Below are 17,449 nucleotides of genomic sequence, written 5' to 3'. Positions count from 1 at the left end.
AAGCTCAGCAGATTTACCTGAGAAAAGAGATACATGATTCAGAGGTTTGTGGGCTGCACATAAGTTTTACTTGTCTAGCAATGTATGAAGTCTGTGCCTTGAAAGAATGAAAGAATTTTTATTTTATTAAAATACAGTGGTTAGAGGGAAGCAAGAACAGATAATATTTTATTTTCCCAGCATAATTCAAAACAAGACTAAAAATTTAAGTTCAGTATAAGAAAGAACTGTGACTATATCTAGTTAGTACACGTTTCATATCAAAAAATCAACCAACCAAATGCAAAATCATCTGCTGCTAACCAATGTCATGGAGAAATGCCATGAAGTCATATGAGCAAACCAAAATGGAATGATCCACCCCATTTGATCATCTGTGATCTGAATGGTTGGAAAATGAAGATCTCTGGAGAATTTTGCCAATGGAAGGACAGTGATTTGTTTATCAGTTGGTTTCATACATGAAACTACTTGTGTCTGAATAACTTCAAATCCTAATTTTGACTAGAACATATTCAGTGACACTCCCATTAATGTGTTAAAAATAAATTTTAGAGTAATTTACAGAAATGTATGGACACTTACAGGGGTGAGCTAGGAGTGTTTTCAAAATAGTACCCAACTGTCACAGTGGACACGGGAAGAACCACACGAGGACACGCTGGTGAGCGAAGCAGGAAAAGAGAGAGTTTATTTACAAAACCCAGTTTTATACATTTCCCATGGTGCCCGTGGATTGGAGGATGGAATTCCACCTCTCAATCCACGTTGGTCGAGCTAACTGTCAATCACATTTCTCCTCCTACCTAGAAATATGTAAACAATAAAAGACAGTTAGCAAAACATGGCCAGTGTTTATAGTAGAAAGTGTGATAAGGTGAAACTTCTGACTCCAATATGAAGAACATAACAGAAGGCTTAAAAAAGTCTTCAAAACCAGGGTGACATCTCACCCTTTTTATCTTTAAAAAAAGAAAAAGGAGAAAAAGAAAAATGAACAATTTTTACAATGGAAAAAACTGTACAGAGTTCAATGATTATCCATGGAGGAATCATCAGAGCGATCACTCGCGTCATCTGCGTCCGAGTCATCGCCCAAGGATTCATCCATTTGATGACCTTCCGTCTGGTCACGGCCTCCATCTCGCCTATCGGCCGGATTCTGCCTCTGCTGTCTCAGGTCAGGATGGACACACTTTGAAGGTACCCAGCGTGCCCCAGTATCTGTGGACACGCACGCATACCCACGCCCCATAACGATCAGGTCATAGGGTCCTTCCCATTGTTTGGTAACTAAATTCCGGACCCGAACCTTCGCTCGAGGCTGATGCGTGTCATCTGAAGCCTGCAACGAGAGGAGGTGGTTTACAATCACAGGGTTACTTGAGTTCTGCGGAACTGTAAGGTAATTGATGGTGTACAATGCTTTGGCCAAGCGACTGTGTGGTGTTTCACCCTGCATTCCCCGTTTTTGCTTCTGGAGGACATGCTTGAGAGTACCATGAGCACGCTCTACAATTGCTTGTCCTGTTGGAGAATGAGGGATGCCAAAGTTGTGAGTCACACCCCATGCCTGTAGGAACTGCCGTACCTGTTGAGAGGCATAAGCAGGACCATTGTCAGTTTTCACGACAGAAGGTATGCCTAGTACAGCAAAGGCCTGCCTCCAGTGGGCAATGACATCGCGGGCTTTCTCTCCAGTGTGAGCCGAAGCCCACATCGCAGAGGAGAATGTGTCCACCGTGACATGCACATACTTGAGCCGGCCAAACTCGGCGACCTGGGTGACATCGGTCTGCCAAAGCTCCAAGGCCTTAAGGCCCCTGGGGTTAACCCCTGCCGGCAACGGCGCACCAAGGGCATGACAGTCGTCACAAGAGTCAACAATGTCACGAGCCTCAGTGGCCGTCAGGTGAAACTGGTTCTGCAGCGTATGCGCATTTTGGTGGAAGAACCCATGCGATGCCTTGGCCTGTGCGAGTGTGTCAGGCTGAGGAGCAACCCATGCTGGGTTAGCCAGCTTGTCAGCCCTTGCATTACCTTCCGCTACGAAGCCTGGCAAATTTGTGTGACTTTGAACGTGCAGAACGTAATAGGGATGAACCCTGGACTGAATTGCACACCACAAGGTCTTCAGCAGATGAAACAAGGCAGGGTTACTGACTTCCTTCAAAACTGAATACCCTAATCGCTGTGCAATGTCGGCAACATAAGCTGAGTCCGTGACCAGATTGAAGGGTGTCTGAGAGAATTTTTCGAATGCCATGACGGCAGCCCTTAGTTCAACCAGTTGGGCTGACCCGTCCTCATGGCCTTCCAAAATCTGCCATTCAGATCCATCCTTCCAGGTAACAATGGCTTTTCCTGTTTTGCCTGAACCGTCAGTGAAGACGGTGGGTCCTTGCACTGGCTCTTGGCTATTTTTGGGTCGTAATGAAAATCGAGTATCTTTTGCCACTTGCAATAGCTTGTGGCTGGGCAGATGATAAGTGATCTGCCCTGAAAAACCCTCTAGAGCACTTTGTAGCGAAACGTTGTTCGCATAGCTCAAATCAAATTCCTCCCTCTGAACTGGGAGTATGATCTTTGAGGGATCTGCACCCATCAATTGTAAGCAGCATTGTCGACACTTGATTATCAAGTGCGCAATCAATTCAAACAACGCAGTTGCCGTCTTGTGCGGCTGATGAGGCAGGAAGACCCATTCCAAGACGTGCAGAGGATCAGTCCAATCATCGTTCCATTGGCCAATGATACCTGTAGGATGTAGATCAGGAGTGGTGATGAACACAGTGACATCAATGGAAGGTTCAATATGGTACACCTGGCGGGCTGAAACAGCTTGTTGCACCTCCTCCAGCACTTTTTGTGCCTCAGGGGTCAATTGACGAGGTGACTTTAAATCAGTGTCCCCTTTTAATAATTCAAACAAGGGAGACAGTTGTGCGGTGGTTAGTCCTAAGTAAGGACGTAACCAAGTGATGACACCTACCAGCTTCTGAGCATCATTCAGTGTCTTCACAGGTTGCACAAATTGCACCTCCTGATGACGGATAGTCCGTTCCAGAATTTTGACACCTAAATATTTCCAGGGAGGTTGCTGTTGTACCTTTTCTGGAGCCACCTGCAGTCCATGTGAATGCAGAGCATTCAACAACTGAGGCTGTATCCTCAGCAGCTCATCCTGGGTGGGCGCAGCCACCAAAATGTCGTCCATATAATGATAGACGTGAGCGTCAGGAAACTGCTTGCGGACTCCAGATAAGGCACGGGCCACATACCATTGGCATAGTACCGGGGAGTTTCGCATTCCTTGAGGCAAAAATTTCCATTGATATCTCTGTGCCGGTTCAGCATTGTTTATTGTTGGTACCGTGAAGGCAAATTTTGGTCTGTCATCGGGATGCAGAGGGATCGTAAAAAAACAATCCTTCAGATCCACGATGAGGACCGGCCAGTCCGCGGGAAGCATGGTAGGCGATGGCATGCCCGCCTGTAATGTCCCCATGCCTTCCATCACGGCATTGATTTTTCGGAGGTCTTGTAGCAACCTCCATTTCCCAGACTTCTTTTTGATACAAAACACAGGAGTGTTCCAGGGACTGGTAGATGGTTCTAGATGCCCCTGGTCCAACTGCTCCTGAACAAGTTCACGAAGGGTGACTAGCTTGTCATGAGAGAGGGGCCACTGATTCTCCCAGATGGGTTTGTCCACTAGCCACCGTAAAGGAGGCGTGGGACACTCTGCGCCCTTCATCACAGTGGCCCCCATTAAAAATCCGTGCTGAGTCGCACCCCCCACGTGGCCAAGACATCCCTCCCCCAGAGGTTCTTAGCAGTGTCCGTAACATAAGGCCAAATCGTGGCCGTCTGTCCCTCCGGGTTGGTGATGGTCACAGGATTCTGGCTCACATAGCACTGCTTCGTTCCTCCTATGCCCGTCACAGGTGTCTGCACCAGGCTCAAAGGCCACTGAGGGGGCCAAGCCGCCAGGGAGAAAATCGTAACATCGGCCCCGGGGTCCAGGAGGCCGCGAAGTTGAATCTCTAGCGGCGTTGCACCAGCCATGGACACAGTACACACCATCTCAGGACGGTCTTTGGTCAGGGCAACGGTCCAGTGCACTTGAGGTGGCCCAGTAGAGCTGAAGCCGCCGTCACCTCGTGACCGGTCCTCCGTCCTAGAAATAGAAGACTTAAAAGGAACAAGTTGAGCAATTCGTGTGCCTTTTGGGATAGTCAGAGGGGGGGTAGGTGTGGAGACCATCGCGTGAATCTGCCCTGAAAAGTCGGCATCGATGAGTCCTGTGTGCACAATGATACCCTGAATGATGGCACTAGACCTCCCCATGAGGAAAGCACTCATGCCATCACCCAAAGGACCAAAGGCATCCAAGGGGACCCTGTGTATCTTGTCCGAATTTATGAGGACAGATTCTGCTGTGCAGACGTCAACACCCGCTGAGCCGCGGGTGCTGGCTGCAAGCCTGCTAAGCAGACCTCCATCGGTTCGGGTGGGGGCAGAGACACTTGTGTCTGAGCGCGTCTCTGCTTCGCGCTGCGTTTCGTGTTTCCCGACACCAGAAGGGGATGGCCATTAGCATGCACCGTCGCCCTGCAATTATTTGCATAGTGATTTGGTTTTCCACATCGAGCGCACAGAAACAAGGGGGCCGTGGTTTTTTGCACTTTCTTCCCCTGTTTTTTCCTGGTTTTGGGACTGCCCTGCTGTTGCAGCCTGCCCTGAGGGCCCATCCAAGCAGGCTGCATCACAGGGGCCATGGCTGGTTGTACAGCCATAGCCACAGGTGACTGCACAGCATCCGCCAAGGCAACAAACTTGCGGCTACGTGTGCTTATCTTTGCACAGGCCTCTGCCATCTGAGCGATGGACGGATCACCAGGAAGTGTGTCGATGATCCTCCTGCAATCAGTATTGCAGTTGCCTCGGCCCAGGTGCTTAAGTAATACCTTCCTATGCTCAGGATCACCGACCTGCTTTTCCACTGCAGCAGTCAGCCTTCCTGCAAAATGCAGGAATGGCTCATCAGCTCCTTGAACAATTGTGGCAAACGGTTCCTCTGGAGCAGCCATTGCTATGGTCTGAACCAGAGCTGCCATGCCTACCTGTTGGCACTGCTCAAGCACCAAGGGCGCAAACCCAACTTGTCCATTGGCATCGGCATAATTTCCAATGCCCAGCAGCTTATCGGTATCAACCGTGCGCCTGACATCAGTTGGGCCTAATGTGGCATTTTGCTCCACTGTGCTGTTTGCTAACTGACTCCATTTTGATTCGAAAATTTCATATTCGACAGGTGGAAACAGAGCGCGAGCTAGACTCCGGATGTCATAAGGTGTTAAAAGATGACCGTTGAAAAACCTGAGCATCTGCATTACTTCACTAGACCCCAAGCCATATTTCCCCACCTTATCATGAAGCTCCATCAAGGCTTTCCAATGCAAAGGCTGGTGGGTGTTATGGGTAACACCTGTTATGACAGGGAAAGCCTGGAGACCTCCTGGTAGGGTGGCAGGACCTGCCACATCCCGTCCTGTGGGGTCCACAGGGACAGAGGCAGACACTTGGCTGGGGGCCAGCTGAATGCCAGACACCGGAGGTCCAGCGGCGTCAGAAACAACAGCAATAGAGCTAATCTTTTCAGACTCCGGAGGACGATGTGTACACATGCAGTCCGTCACTTCCTCCATCTTGACTCTAACTTCCCCCCAAAATCGCTGCTTGTCCTTTGGCTGCACTGTGACATTACAAGGAGGGAGTGTCCAGGTGGAGGATCCCAGAGCGCGGGGTCTCTTGGCCCTGGGAAGGGCCGGCCGGACCCCAGCTGCGTCCCCACCAGCGCTGAAATTAAAAACTGTAGCGCCTGCTCCCATCGCAGGCGCAGCGCCGGTGGGAGGCTGCGGGGGCGGGCCCGCTGGCGCTTCCGCAGCCCCGGCGGTGCCTGCGTCCGCCGCAGCACGGGTACAGGGCTCTTTAGTAGGTGTAGGTTCCGATAGAACCCCCGAGTCCCATGCAGGCAGATTACAATGTGCTGGGACGGGTGCGGCTGGCGGAGCTTTCGCTCCACTGTGCGCCGTGGTCAAGGGCGCCTGCGCACTCAGCGCGGGGGGGGACGGGGGGCGGGCACCGGCGCTGCCCGCGGGGCTGCGTCCCCGTCTCGCGCCGCGATCAACGGCGCAGGCGCGGTTCGCGGGACTGCACCCTCTCCACGCGCCGTGCTCAGCACCGCAGGCGCGGCCGGTGCAGTGGGGGGGGGGACCCAGGAAGGGAGCAGGGATCGGCGCCGCTCCGCCCTTGCCCGAGCCAGCCGCCGCTCGGTCCGGGATCCCGCCGAGTAAGGTTTCACCGAGGCTCCGCCGGCCAATAGCAGGCGGCAGCCCCCCTGACAGGGAATGCACGGACTGCCCACCCAACAGAACAGGGGCCGGCAAAGAGCCGATACAGGCCCCGCCTCCAGCGGCGCCCGCCCCCTGCACGCTCTGCAGAGGCGGCGCAGGCGCAGAGGCGCCCAAGGAGCCACCCTCGGCGCCCAAGTGGGGCTGCGTGGGGGGCGGCTCCACCCTTGACGTATCCAGAGGATACGTCGTGGAAGTTCCGCATTTCGGGCAGAGCGTGGTAATAGAATCATGCTCTACAAGGGGCGGGGCCCGCGCCGCGGTCTCCTCCCCTCCCGTCAGTGCTGGGAAGGCCTGAATGGAAGGCTCTTCCATCCCCACTCTCCGGCGCTGTGGGGCATGAGTGGGCGGGGCCGGCCGTGACGACTGCGGGGCCCCGCCCTCTCGCTGTTCGAACGGCCGGGGCGGGTTCAGGCTTCCCTTGTTCCCCAAAAATTCGAAATCCGAATCGGAGAGGAACAAATCTTCCAGCGCATCAGCCGGAGGGGGAGGAAAAGAATCCTCCGACCTCGGAGACAGGGGATCGAGCTCGGACGGAGATCCCACGTCCGACACCGCGGCCGCGTCCCTTTGCGGCCCCCCACCTACCACCGGAGAGGGAGGGTCGCTCAGAGAATCTGCCGAGATCTCCGAGCTAGCGGGATCCATTTGCCGGAAAAAGAGATCAATCTTTCGCCACACAACCAACAACCTGGCTGCCTCCAGCACGAGGGGGGGAGAAGAGAGAAGGTCCATGAGGCACTCCCCCAAACTGCCCCACACCTCCCCAGAAAATGCGTCCGCCGGATCGCTAAAGAAGCCACGCCCCCGGGCCCATTCCAACAAACCCCGAAGTTCTGCCCAGGAAACAGGAACGTGCTTTCGTTCCACAATAGACTTCCAGACATCCAAAGCTATGGAGTCCTCTTTCAAGACCGTATCGAAAGGCATTGTGCAGCAGAAAAGGGGGGTAAACCCGCCAAACAGAGCCACAGAGCCTAGGGAAGGAGTGAAAGGCACTACAGAGCCACAGAGCCTAGGCAAAGAGTGAAGGGCCCGACAGAGCTCACCCAGACAGTCCTACCACACACGTCGGGGTCACCAGATGTCACAGTGGACACGGGAAGAACCACACGAGGACACGCTGGTGAGCGAAGCAGGAAAAGAGAGAGTTTATTTACAAAACCCAGTTTTATACATTTCCCATGGTGCCCGTGGATTGGAGGATGGAATTCCACCTCTCAATCCACGTTGGTCGAGCTAACTGTCAATCACATTTCTCCTCCTACCTAGAAATATGTAAACAATAAAAGACAGTTAGCAAAACATGGCCAGTGTTTATAGTAGAAAGTGTGATAAGGTGAAACTTCTGACTCCAATATGAAGAACATAACAGAAGGCTTAAAAAAGTCTTCAAAACCAGGGTGACACCCAACCACACCAATTCCATTAAAATGACATATATTCCATTGAATGACACAATTCCATTGAACTTGACATATAATGAGTAATATAATGCCCTCACAACAGGGCATAAAGTGGGGTAACCAGACATCAAATATTTACCAGCAATAAAAAAGACTGAAATCTCATGTGACAGGAGTTACCTAGCTGTGAAGGTGTCCCAATACTTATTTTAGACTTTAGAACTGTTTAAGAAATAGAGTTTTGGCTCTGGAAAAGTTGAGCTAAGTTCCTGCTTTACTTCCTTCATAGTCCAAAAACATGCTGGGAGAGCTTTTTAACTCCATTGAGGTCATTAATAATAGCAATTCAGTAGAAGTTTTGAACTTAAAAAAACTGTAGTTTGTTTTTGTTGCCACTTATATAAAATTTATCCCAAATCCTGGCAGAAGCCAGAACTGTAAGAAGCACGTTGTACTCAATCAGATTTCAAATAGGAATATTTTTAATAGGAACATTTATATAGGCTTCAGCTTAAAACTATTTTAAGAAATTTAATTGCATTCAGTTTTTCTCTAGTAAAACTAAATTAGATTGTTAACATTTATTGCTATTTTCCCCTCTTAATTAAAATGACCCAAAAAGAACATATAAAACATTAAATGGAGACCAGGGGCATTCTAACAAATTATCTTATTACCTATAATTTTTTCTAAGTCTCCAAACTTTCTGGGTTACTGGGTTTTGCTTCTGTGTATTTTTGCGTATTTTTGCATCTATGCATTATAGAACAACAAGATATAGCTTGATACAACCTATATATGAAAGATCTAAGATCTCCCAGCTCTGTTTTGGCTAGGCATAAATAAACAGCTCTCTAAACTACCTGTGTCAAAACATTCACAAATTTAGATCTGTGGTCAAAAGAAATCCTCTAGAATTCCTGTGTTGCTACATATTCAAATTTTAAAGTGCTTAACTCTTTCCAGACACACTGTATATTAGATACCATTCAAATCTGTGCACAGCTGAACAAAGAAGGATAAATTGCCCTCTTTTTGAAATCTATTGAAGGTGTCAATTAGCTTCACTGAAGCCCCTATAATGTTTTCAGCCTTGGGTTTTGGTTTTTTTTTTATTATGGGGATGTAGGAAAACCTGTAGTACCTTCAGTAAGTGTATGAAGCTTGTTGATAATTACAGCCTTTGATGATGGGCTGCATACTTGTTAGCTGTTGTTTCAGCCCATAAAGCAAAGAAGGCAATGTAATAGTCACTGTGTGTGAAAAAGTGGAATTCCCAGGAAACACGGGGAAGAAAATGAAGTGGGCAGAGGAAATAAGCAAGAAAATCTAGATCTGCAAAGGAAATGGAGACCATCAAGTGTGAGACTTAAAGTCTTACTAGAAAGGACAAACAGAATGGTATGCCCTCTCTTTTAATTTGACCATCAGATGTCTAAAACCCACAATGAACAGAAAAGAGAGATCTGTATCTTTGTTCTGAAATACCACAAGGCCAAACTAGTCAGCTCTGCAGAGGTTAATAACACTGTGCTCCAGAATGATGGGCTTATACGAATCTGGAAAGATTAACTTATATGACAAAAGTGTTTGGCATGAGCTTAGTACAATAGTTCTCTGAATAGTCAAGAATATAGAACATAAGGGATATCAAGAAAAGAAACTGAACACAAAGAAAAATTCTCTTTAAATGGTGGGATTGTTTTTAATAATTCTAATTAAATTATTAACTTGTTGGTACAGGGCATTATGAAGACAAAAATGTCTTTGCAACATGAAATGAATTAATGGAGGAAATAAAATATATGGCAAATGAATATGATATTTGTATAGTCTCTTCATCTTCCGGAGCTCCTATTCCCTGATTGCTTGCCTGATGTAGCAGGAAATAGGTAATTCAAAATATTTCTATCTCTAATCTGTGTATCTATTACTGACAATTTTCAGGGAACATTTATTGGAGATGCCCAAAACATAGTAAGTTTTATAAAAGAAAGGGAAAGGTGAGACAACAAAAACACAAAAAGGGGGAAGTCTTGAAATGTTTTTCAATTATCTTTTTCTGTAATGGATGAACTTAAATTTGCATCTTCTAAAGTTACTGCATGACTGTATTAACTTTTAATATAGTCCATTCTGGTTTTTTTAATTTTATAAATATTATTTATGTTTGTGTGAAGGATTCTTCCCCAAAGACTTTTTCATTTTGAGCACCTTAAGTATGTAAGACAAGAGTTTAACAACCGTTTTGACAATAAAGGATTTTGTATTTGCAGGGGAGATTTCTTACGGTTTTTAAATATGAGCCGTTCTCTAGAAATTGTTCTAGAAAGGGATCATCATCTACTCTGCATCCTTATCACAGATGATGCAAGTACTTTCAGAAAGCTGCTGTCTCCATCTTCCACCATTTCTCAACAACTTTACCCAAGGGTAATCAGACATTTCTCTATGCTCTGGAAACCAGACATCAATGGCTCAAGGTACATTTTTGCTGTTTTCTGTGCCTCCATGCCTGACATATCAAGGAGCCTCCTATGTATTCCTGGTGATTACAAACCTCCTCCCCAAACTGATTTTTGCAAGCAGTGTTCTTAGTACACGAGTATATAAGAATCTTTATACATAAGTAACACAAATGAAAACCTTTAACAGAGCTAAAGGAAAAAAAAAAAAGGGACCAGGAGAGCTATTTACAAAGTAAATCATGTCAAATTCATGTTGAGATGGGCTACTTGACTATTTAAAACACCTTTGGATGACTTCTGAGCTGATAAGTACCACTTTTGAACATGACATATCATAAATTTACACCTTTAATGTATTTTGATATCATGCTGAAGGTGCATGTTCCTTTGTCCAGTCTTTCATTATACATATTCTTTCTGCAGAAGATAGTTACTTTTCAGTTCATGTTTGACAGCATTGTTGATCTACAGTTTCTATATTTGCAAATTTGTCTCTAATCTCCAGCTCATGGCATTAGTCACTTAGCACATTAATGTCACTTAGCATTCTATTGCAGTTTTCCACATACTACAGAGTAAGACAAAGTTTAAAGTTCTGTGAAATGTGAGCAAAAGTCTCATGAAAGGTGGATCTTTTTTCTCTTTTTTTTTTTTTTTTTTGTTTTGGTTTTTTTTTTGTTTTAGGTTTTTTGTGGGGTTTTTTGTTTTGTTTTGTTGTGGGGTTTTTTTGGGGTTTTTTTTTGTTTGTTTGTTTTGGGGTTTTTTTTTTGTTTTTTTGGGGTTTTTTTGTTTGGTTTTGGTTTTTTTGGGTTTTTGGGTTTTTTTAGGTTTTTTTCCCCCAGACTGGACTGAAGCAACCCTTGACAGTTTAGTTCAAGACACATCTTAGCCTTGACTTTCATGTGATTCTGAGACTAAAAGTGTTTGCTTTCTCTTCAATGACATTTCTGTTTTGCTGTTACACTGTAAAGAAGAATTGGAACCATATCTGTTCTTGAATCAGTGTTCATATCTGATGTGTTATCTTCTCACCAGTGCAGGATCGATAATTCAAAATATTTCAGTCTCCTATCTAACTATCTATTAGATTAGGTACTAATCCCTTCTTATTCTCCCACAGAGAAGCAGAGTCAGCATCATAGTAATTTAATGCAAAACCAGACACTACTCTGTTCTTATCAAGTTAAAACCATTGTTTAATAGTTAAATCTGTAAGGGTTTAAGATTCTGTGGGGGAAGCACAGCAGTAAGCACATGTTCCCAAGCTATTGCTGCTGTTCTATTGTCTGAGGACTGTCAACATCTACTTATTGTCTAGTTCAAGCCAGTTCAATTACAGAAAGAAATAAAATGACGTTTTCACTGTCTCTTTCATTCTATAGTCAAACCCCAACTTGTCCCAGGGGAAGCTGTGAAAGACATATGCACTTACACCGTCTTGTCTACTGCTACTGGCCCTTGCTGGAGCTGTTGGGATCTCGGGAGATAAGGAAGTTGGAGAGGCAACTGAATCACTGCTATCTGAGCTTTGCCTTATTATATTGAACTCCATTGCCAACAACATCCACAAAAAACTAGCTATTAGTCACTTGAGTCTTCAACATCCCTGAATATCTGAGGGGAAAGGGGAAGGAGTATTGCCAATAGGAGCAAGCTGAAACAACATTTTTCAGGAGAAAATATGTTGAAAGAATAAGCAGAAACCCAGCCATCCTTACAGAGTACATTGTAAACATAAAGAAATATTTCACTCCTGTAAAGTAGAAAGTTCTGCAGATTTGTTAGAAGATGGAATCTGACCTCTTCCTTTCTCCTCCTCCAGCTTGCATCTGTTAAGCATTACATTTTACAGACATGGAAATAGAACCAAGACTTTTAACACTGTTTTCTCTTTAATTTTATTTTAGGGAATGTTAGAGGTTCCTGTTATACCGGCCATTTGGCAGGTTAAACAACATGATAGCCGCCTAAAAATTTTGCAGGTTCTTCTTGACCCAGACTTGTATCCCCTTCCTTCTTTGTTTCCTAGAGATTTCTTTGGGGATGATCACAGACACAGAGCAATGTTGAGAGAACAACCACCCCCATGGATGCTGCTGTGCCACTCCTTCTCCATACAGATGCCAGGGTACTTCCACCATATTTGTTGTCGTATCATCAAAAGTTACCCTGATTAGATTCCAACATATTTAATCTTTGTGCTTAAAAGCAATGATTTTATTTTGGCCCTAGAAGGACAGCATGCTCCTTCACTCAGTTGAATTAGGATTTGTCCTTTATTTCTTAAATCTACTCCTACAATGGAAAAAATAAGGAACTTTGTCTAAAGAGTATTGTGAAGTGAACTGCATCTACATGACCTTATTAGTCTTCACTGTGTGTTAACAAGTTGGTTTTACGCATTGTCTGAAGAGTAATGACAGCAAATAGAATTCATGGAAGTAATAACTATTATTAATATTATTATCAAGGATTTATGCTTCATATAGTACAAGGATCATTATTTCGGGAAATCATTTACTGGATATCTTGCACTCTTTCAAATTCATAATAGAGTTCAGAAATCAGACTTTTCAAGAAAAAATGTGACAGCTATTTTACAATTAAGGAAACCTGTACATCAACAAAAAGTATAACTTAGGAGATAATTTTCCCATCTTGCTTGTCTGTTTTTTTCTTTATTATGCAAAATATTTATAAATGGATTATAAAATTTTCTTTCAAAAATTATAACATTTTATTGCATATCTTCAAAATGTTTTCAGAAAAATTTATAAAGAAGGTAGTGAAAAATGCACATTTTGTCTTTGAACTTTGTGTTAGGCTATGGAGCCAAACTAGAATAGAATAACCCATGATATAGCCAATAAGTTTTTCTGTATGTAAACTAATAAAAGGAGGTAATTACAGAAAAGTAGTTAATGATCAAGATTTCAAGTTGTAAAATTATTAGAGGGGCAGTACACTTACCCTGTGAATCTTAAAATGGTAAGTTACCTTCAAGTAACTTTTAAGACACTCTCAGCATTGGACTTGTCTGATCGCAAAAAAGGTAAAAGATTATTACTACCAAGGACTCTGTAATACAATTTGAAGTACACATAGAAATGCTTTGGGTTTTTTCCAACTATTGTAGCAATATTATAAGAGGTATTACTGTTACCTTAAATAAATAGCTCAAAATGAGGGTAATATTTTCATTTGGTAAATCATCTATTTATAACTAAATATATTAACTGATTCACATTTTGCAATGTGGCATTCAAAGCAGCTATATAAAAAAAAAAAGCATTAACGATTGTTAGCCAGTGTTGGCTAAAGCTGAAAACATAAGTATTTACTAACTCAAAAAACCCCAACAAAGTGACAGCATAATGTGTCACTGTCTTGGTTTGAAAGACAGATATCTGCTAGGAAGGGGCAGGACCTCCCTAGAGATGGAGAATTCAAATCCCCTCCCTCCAAATTATTCCAATTAAAAGGAAAATTAAAGGAGCTTTCAGGCAGAGGTATGGGGGTAGGAATAACAGTTCTTTACTAGTATATAGGACAAAACGACAAACAAACAACAACTACAGCATCAATAATAAACAGAATCAAGAACCTTGAGGGCTTTCTTTTACAAAAGCCCAGAGCAGTTTGATCTCGGCGCCCCTGCAGGACTCCGAGAGGCCGAACTGGAAGGAAGGAAAGTCCCGGGCTGGTGGATGAGATGAGGAGCTCTGCGCTGGCAGCTGGAGCAGCAGGGGTGTCCCGGCAGGACTGGGCAGTGCAGGGCTACAGAGTAGCAGGGGAACTTTAAAGCTCTGAAGAAGCAGCGGCGGTGGGGGGAGGCTGGAGAAAACGAGCTCAGGATTCCCGGGTACAGGAGCAGATGATTGTAGATTTCCCAGTATGAGACAGAGGCAGAGGGCAGCCCGACCGTCCTCCTCGGCGCTGAGAGCAAGAGTGCCTCCCCCTTCCCCAGATCTGTCTTTTTGCCTTTCCCAAAGCTCATCCTCTCTCCCCTCTGAGGGACACTCCCAGGGACTCAGAAACAATAGGTGTAGCCTGGTGCTGCCATATCCCTCAAGTACCCCTTTTTGTTCTAAGTAGTCATTAAGGCTTCTTGGAAACTTATGGGAAGAAATTCTGTGAGAAGAAAAAAAAACCAAATCTAACCCCCAACAGTCACGATGATGGCAGACTAACGATTCAGAAAAGTCCATATCAGAATACTAAATAGAAGTCAGGAATAAAACTTGACTGTCCTAAGTCTCTTTCTGCATCTCTTAAAAGTTGTCGTTGTTTTTTCTTTTTTGCAAACTTCAAACTTAGAGAATTGTGTATTTCCTGTACTAAAGCAGATACAGTTTAATACTTATCTAAACAGACTCTAACCCTGTCTTGGGTGTAAGGAACATTGAAGAACCTGAAAAATAATCAATGGCCAATCAAATGAGATAAACTTTAAAAGTTATTAGATAAGAAAAATTCTGTGAATTCCTTTGTGCTGAAGTAGAATTGGTCACCATGATTCTGATAATTTAGAGTCATTGGATCTGTTTTGTATCTCAACGTGGAATATTGAGTAATTCTTATCTCTGAACACATCCTTAGGTTTGCATTAAACTTTTAAATTATTTTCTTTGTCATTCAAACCAATGACATACAAATTTGGACTTAGCATGTTGGTTGATTAGGTTAATTTTTCAAGATGTAGAAACAATATTCAGGACATGTTACATTACTCAAGAAAGTAATATAAATTGTTTATGCTACCTTTAGTGTATATGTGTACTGTCCAAAAAAAATAAACAGGAATATTTTGTCAGGTTTATCCAGATATAAAGACCAGGTTCTGAATGGGTTTTTTTTTACTGGGAATAGAAGGTGTGCTATCAGTTTCTTTCCCAAAGGTCTAATTAGGAAAATGAATCATGGTCTGCAAAGGAATTCACAAATACTCTCGACTCTGCACCATTTTCCTCACTTGTTTGTAAATAAAAAGAACTCTAATGATAGTACATAGAGCAAGGAGAAATTCTACTTTTTTCTAATGTATCTAATTTATGCTACATATACATCTGTAGCATTTTCAGTGACCCCCCAGAAAACTACTCAAGAGTAAATTAACTTCTTCCCATATAAGCATGTGAACAAATAGGCAAAATACAGATAAATTAAGACAATATCAACATGAAAGAACAAAACTGTACTAGAAACAGTGACCATAGGTAATTACCTTTTTTGCAGTCATTTTTAAATGCTTTCAAAAGGCTTTTAATAAATTTTAAACTCATTAATTGAATTATTGAAATACTTTGCTTGAGAGAAGCATTAACCCGATTAAAGCACGGCAAATTGAAACAGAGACTATGGGAATATATTTGAATAAATAAAGAGTTTTAAAAAGCAAAAGGATTCCTTTTATGTAGAGTCTCTTAATATACATGATTTCCTGGGTCTACCTACTGTCAGTCACATAATTTGTAAAACTGTATTTTCAGCCTTCAAGCCCTTCATCTCCTTCATATCCCAAACTGTATAGAAACACTGTGACAAATGCAGTTGCTGGCAGAGTCAAGGAAATAAATTAATGATGAATAGGTCATTAAATTTTACTATGTACGATGCAAGTCTATGACTTTCAGAATGTATTTGATATTCAATTACTAATTTTAAACACAGCAGGCCAGTGTCTGTACATGTGTATAAAAACATTCACCAGTGTACAAACACTGAACCAAACAAACTTGTTAATAAGACTTTGGCTGTGGAGCTCAGGATGTTCTAGTTGTGTATGTACAGGAATCTGTCTGAGCCAATGACACTTAAAAGTGATCGTCTCTGCTTAGCAGCATAGATCTAGCCCCTTCTTAGTAAAACATATACTCCTTCAGTGCATGTAAATATCTCCTGGAATTTTTGCATTCAAGACATTATGTCATACTGTGATACAGTTTCCAGATATCAATTTCCTTTTGCCAGATAAAACAAAGAGACTGAACTTCCCCAAAGAAAACAAAAAAGCCACCCACTCAATATACCATTCAGTTCCAGAACTGGTATTTTTTAGCCAAAACCATTCTCTGTGAGCTGAAGCACTGCTTTTGTTACTAACCCAAAACCCATTTTTACTTTTCAGTTTAATTCCAAATTCTTTTGCTTAAGGTATTGTGCAAAAACAAACAAGCAAAAAGGGTTTAACTACCAAAATGGATTGCTCTATTCTTTGCCTTTACAACAGTCTACTGATATGCTCAGGAGATGCTTAATGTACTTATTGAGTTTATGATGCCAAGAATATATACACAGCTGCACCTTTTCCAGGACTGTGCAACACATAGGCTTCCTGCATCCCAGGACAGCACCAGGATCTGCACAGGGAGTCATTGGTGTACATCAACTCAGTCTAAGGAAACTATGGCTCCGTATACGTCTCAGCCATTGCCAATAGCTTCTGCCTAATGTCACAAGTGGAAATAACTGAAAGGTACAAGACTTTTCTTTTACCTTTTTTGCCTTCATATAATTATTTTTATCCTCGTACAAGCTGCAGGAGATTTCGTCTGTGCTCACACAGAACGGTTGTGCCTGCTTGTTGTATAATTTCCCAAATTGCCAGCAATTCAATGTGGTATTTTTATATAGCTTGTTCAGCCCTAAAGTGCATATGTGTAAGATCATTTCCAAGCATATCGTCTTACTGGCTCTCACCTTGGGCTGTGGACAGGCTCAAAGGACAGCTTTTAAAACCTTCAGATCAGAAGGCTCCAGGTATCAGTCTACAGATACGGGAAATTGATGGAGGTTAGATGGATTTCTGTTCTTATCTTGAAAAAAAATATCTGAACTGCACTACTGACAGCTTGTATGTAGTCATAGCAATAAACAGAAGTGTGCTATAGAGATCCCAAAGCTGGGCCTCATTGAGCCAGGCTTAGCTCTGCACCATAGCCCAGGTAGAGCAACAGAAAATTACTTATCCTGTAAGTTACATATATGACTTCAGCACAGATAAATACTTTCACTAAATCTACTTTCAAAGCATGCCTTACTCATATCTTTGTTGTTCAGACAAGGTTAATCTCAGGAATTTTATAATTAGTCTTAAGAAACACTAATGACAAAAATAGTAAGAGATTGCTTTACCTTTCTGTAAATTTTCTTACTGCTG

The 17,449-nt window shown here is 43.3% G+C and overlaps 2 protein-coding genes across 2 annotated transcripts in view; both read right to left on the bottom strand.

Moving 5' to 3' along the window:
- Positions 1-17,449, bottom strand: part of LOC134552497 (transcription initiation factor TFIID subunit 4-like) — a 464,313-nt gene that overhangs the window by 424,449 nt on the left and 22,415 nt on the right. The window lies entirely within an intron of this gene.
- LOC134552542 (uncharacterized) lies at positions 660-7,346 on the bottom strand. Its single transcript, XM_063401221.1, has 4 exons — positions 5,074-7,346; positions 4,794-4,923; positions 3,913-4,557; positions 660-3,817 (listed from the first exon to the last, which is right to left on the bottom strand). The coding sequence occupies exons 1-4, from the start codon at positions 7,344-7,346 to the stop codon at positions 1,031-1,033; spliced, it is 5,835 nt and encodes a 1,944-aa protein (XP_063257291.1). The 3' UTR covers positions 660-1,030.

The sequence above is a fragment of the Prinia subflava genome, chromosome 7 (genome assembly GCF_021018805.1).
Source record: "Prinia subflava isolate CZ2003 ecotype Zambia chromosome 7, Cam_Psub_1.2, whole genome shotgun sequence".
NCBI classification, from domain to species: domain Eukaryota; kingdom Metazoa; phylum Chordata; class Aves; order Passeriformes; family Cisticolidae; genus Prinia; species Prinia subflava.
The sequence above is the reverse complement of the archived record's forward strand: the minus strand, read 5'-3'. Positions and strand labels throughout refer to the sequence as shown.

Excerpts from the sequence above, each read along its gene's own strand:
- LOC134552542 (XM_063401221.1), bottom strand. The coding sequence starts at position 7,346 with ATGCCTTTCGATACGGTCTTGAAAGAGGACTCCATAGCTTTGGATGTC. Across the intron at positions 4,924-5,073 it reads ATGGCTGCTCCAGAGGAACC|GAGGATCATCGACACACTTC; the intron begins GTTTGCCACAAT and ends TACTGATTGCAG. Across the intron at positions 3,818-3,912 it reads GAGGAACGAAGCAGTGCTAT|GGATGTCTTGGCCACGTGGG; the intron begins GTGAGCCAGAAT and ends CCTCTGGGGGAG.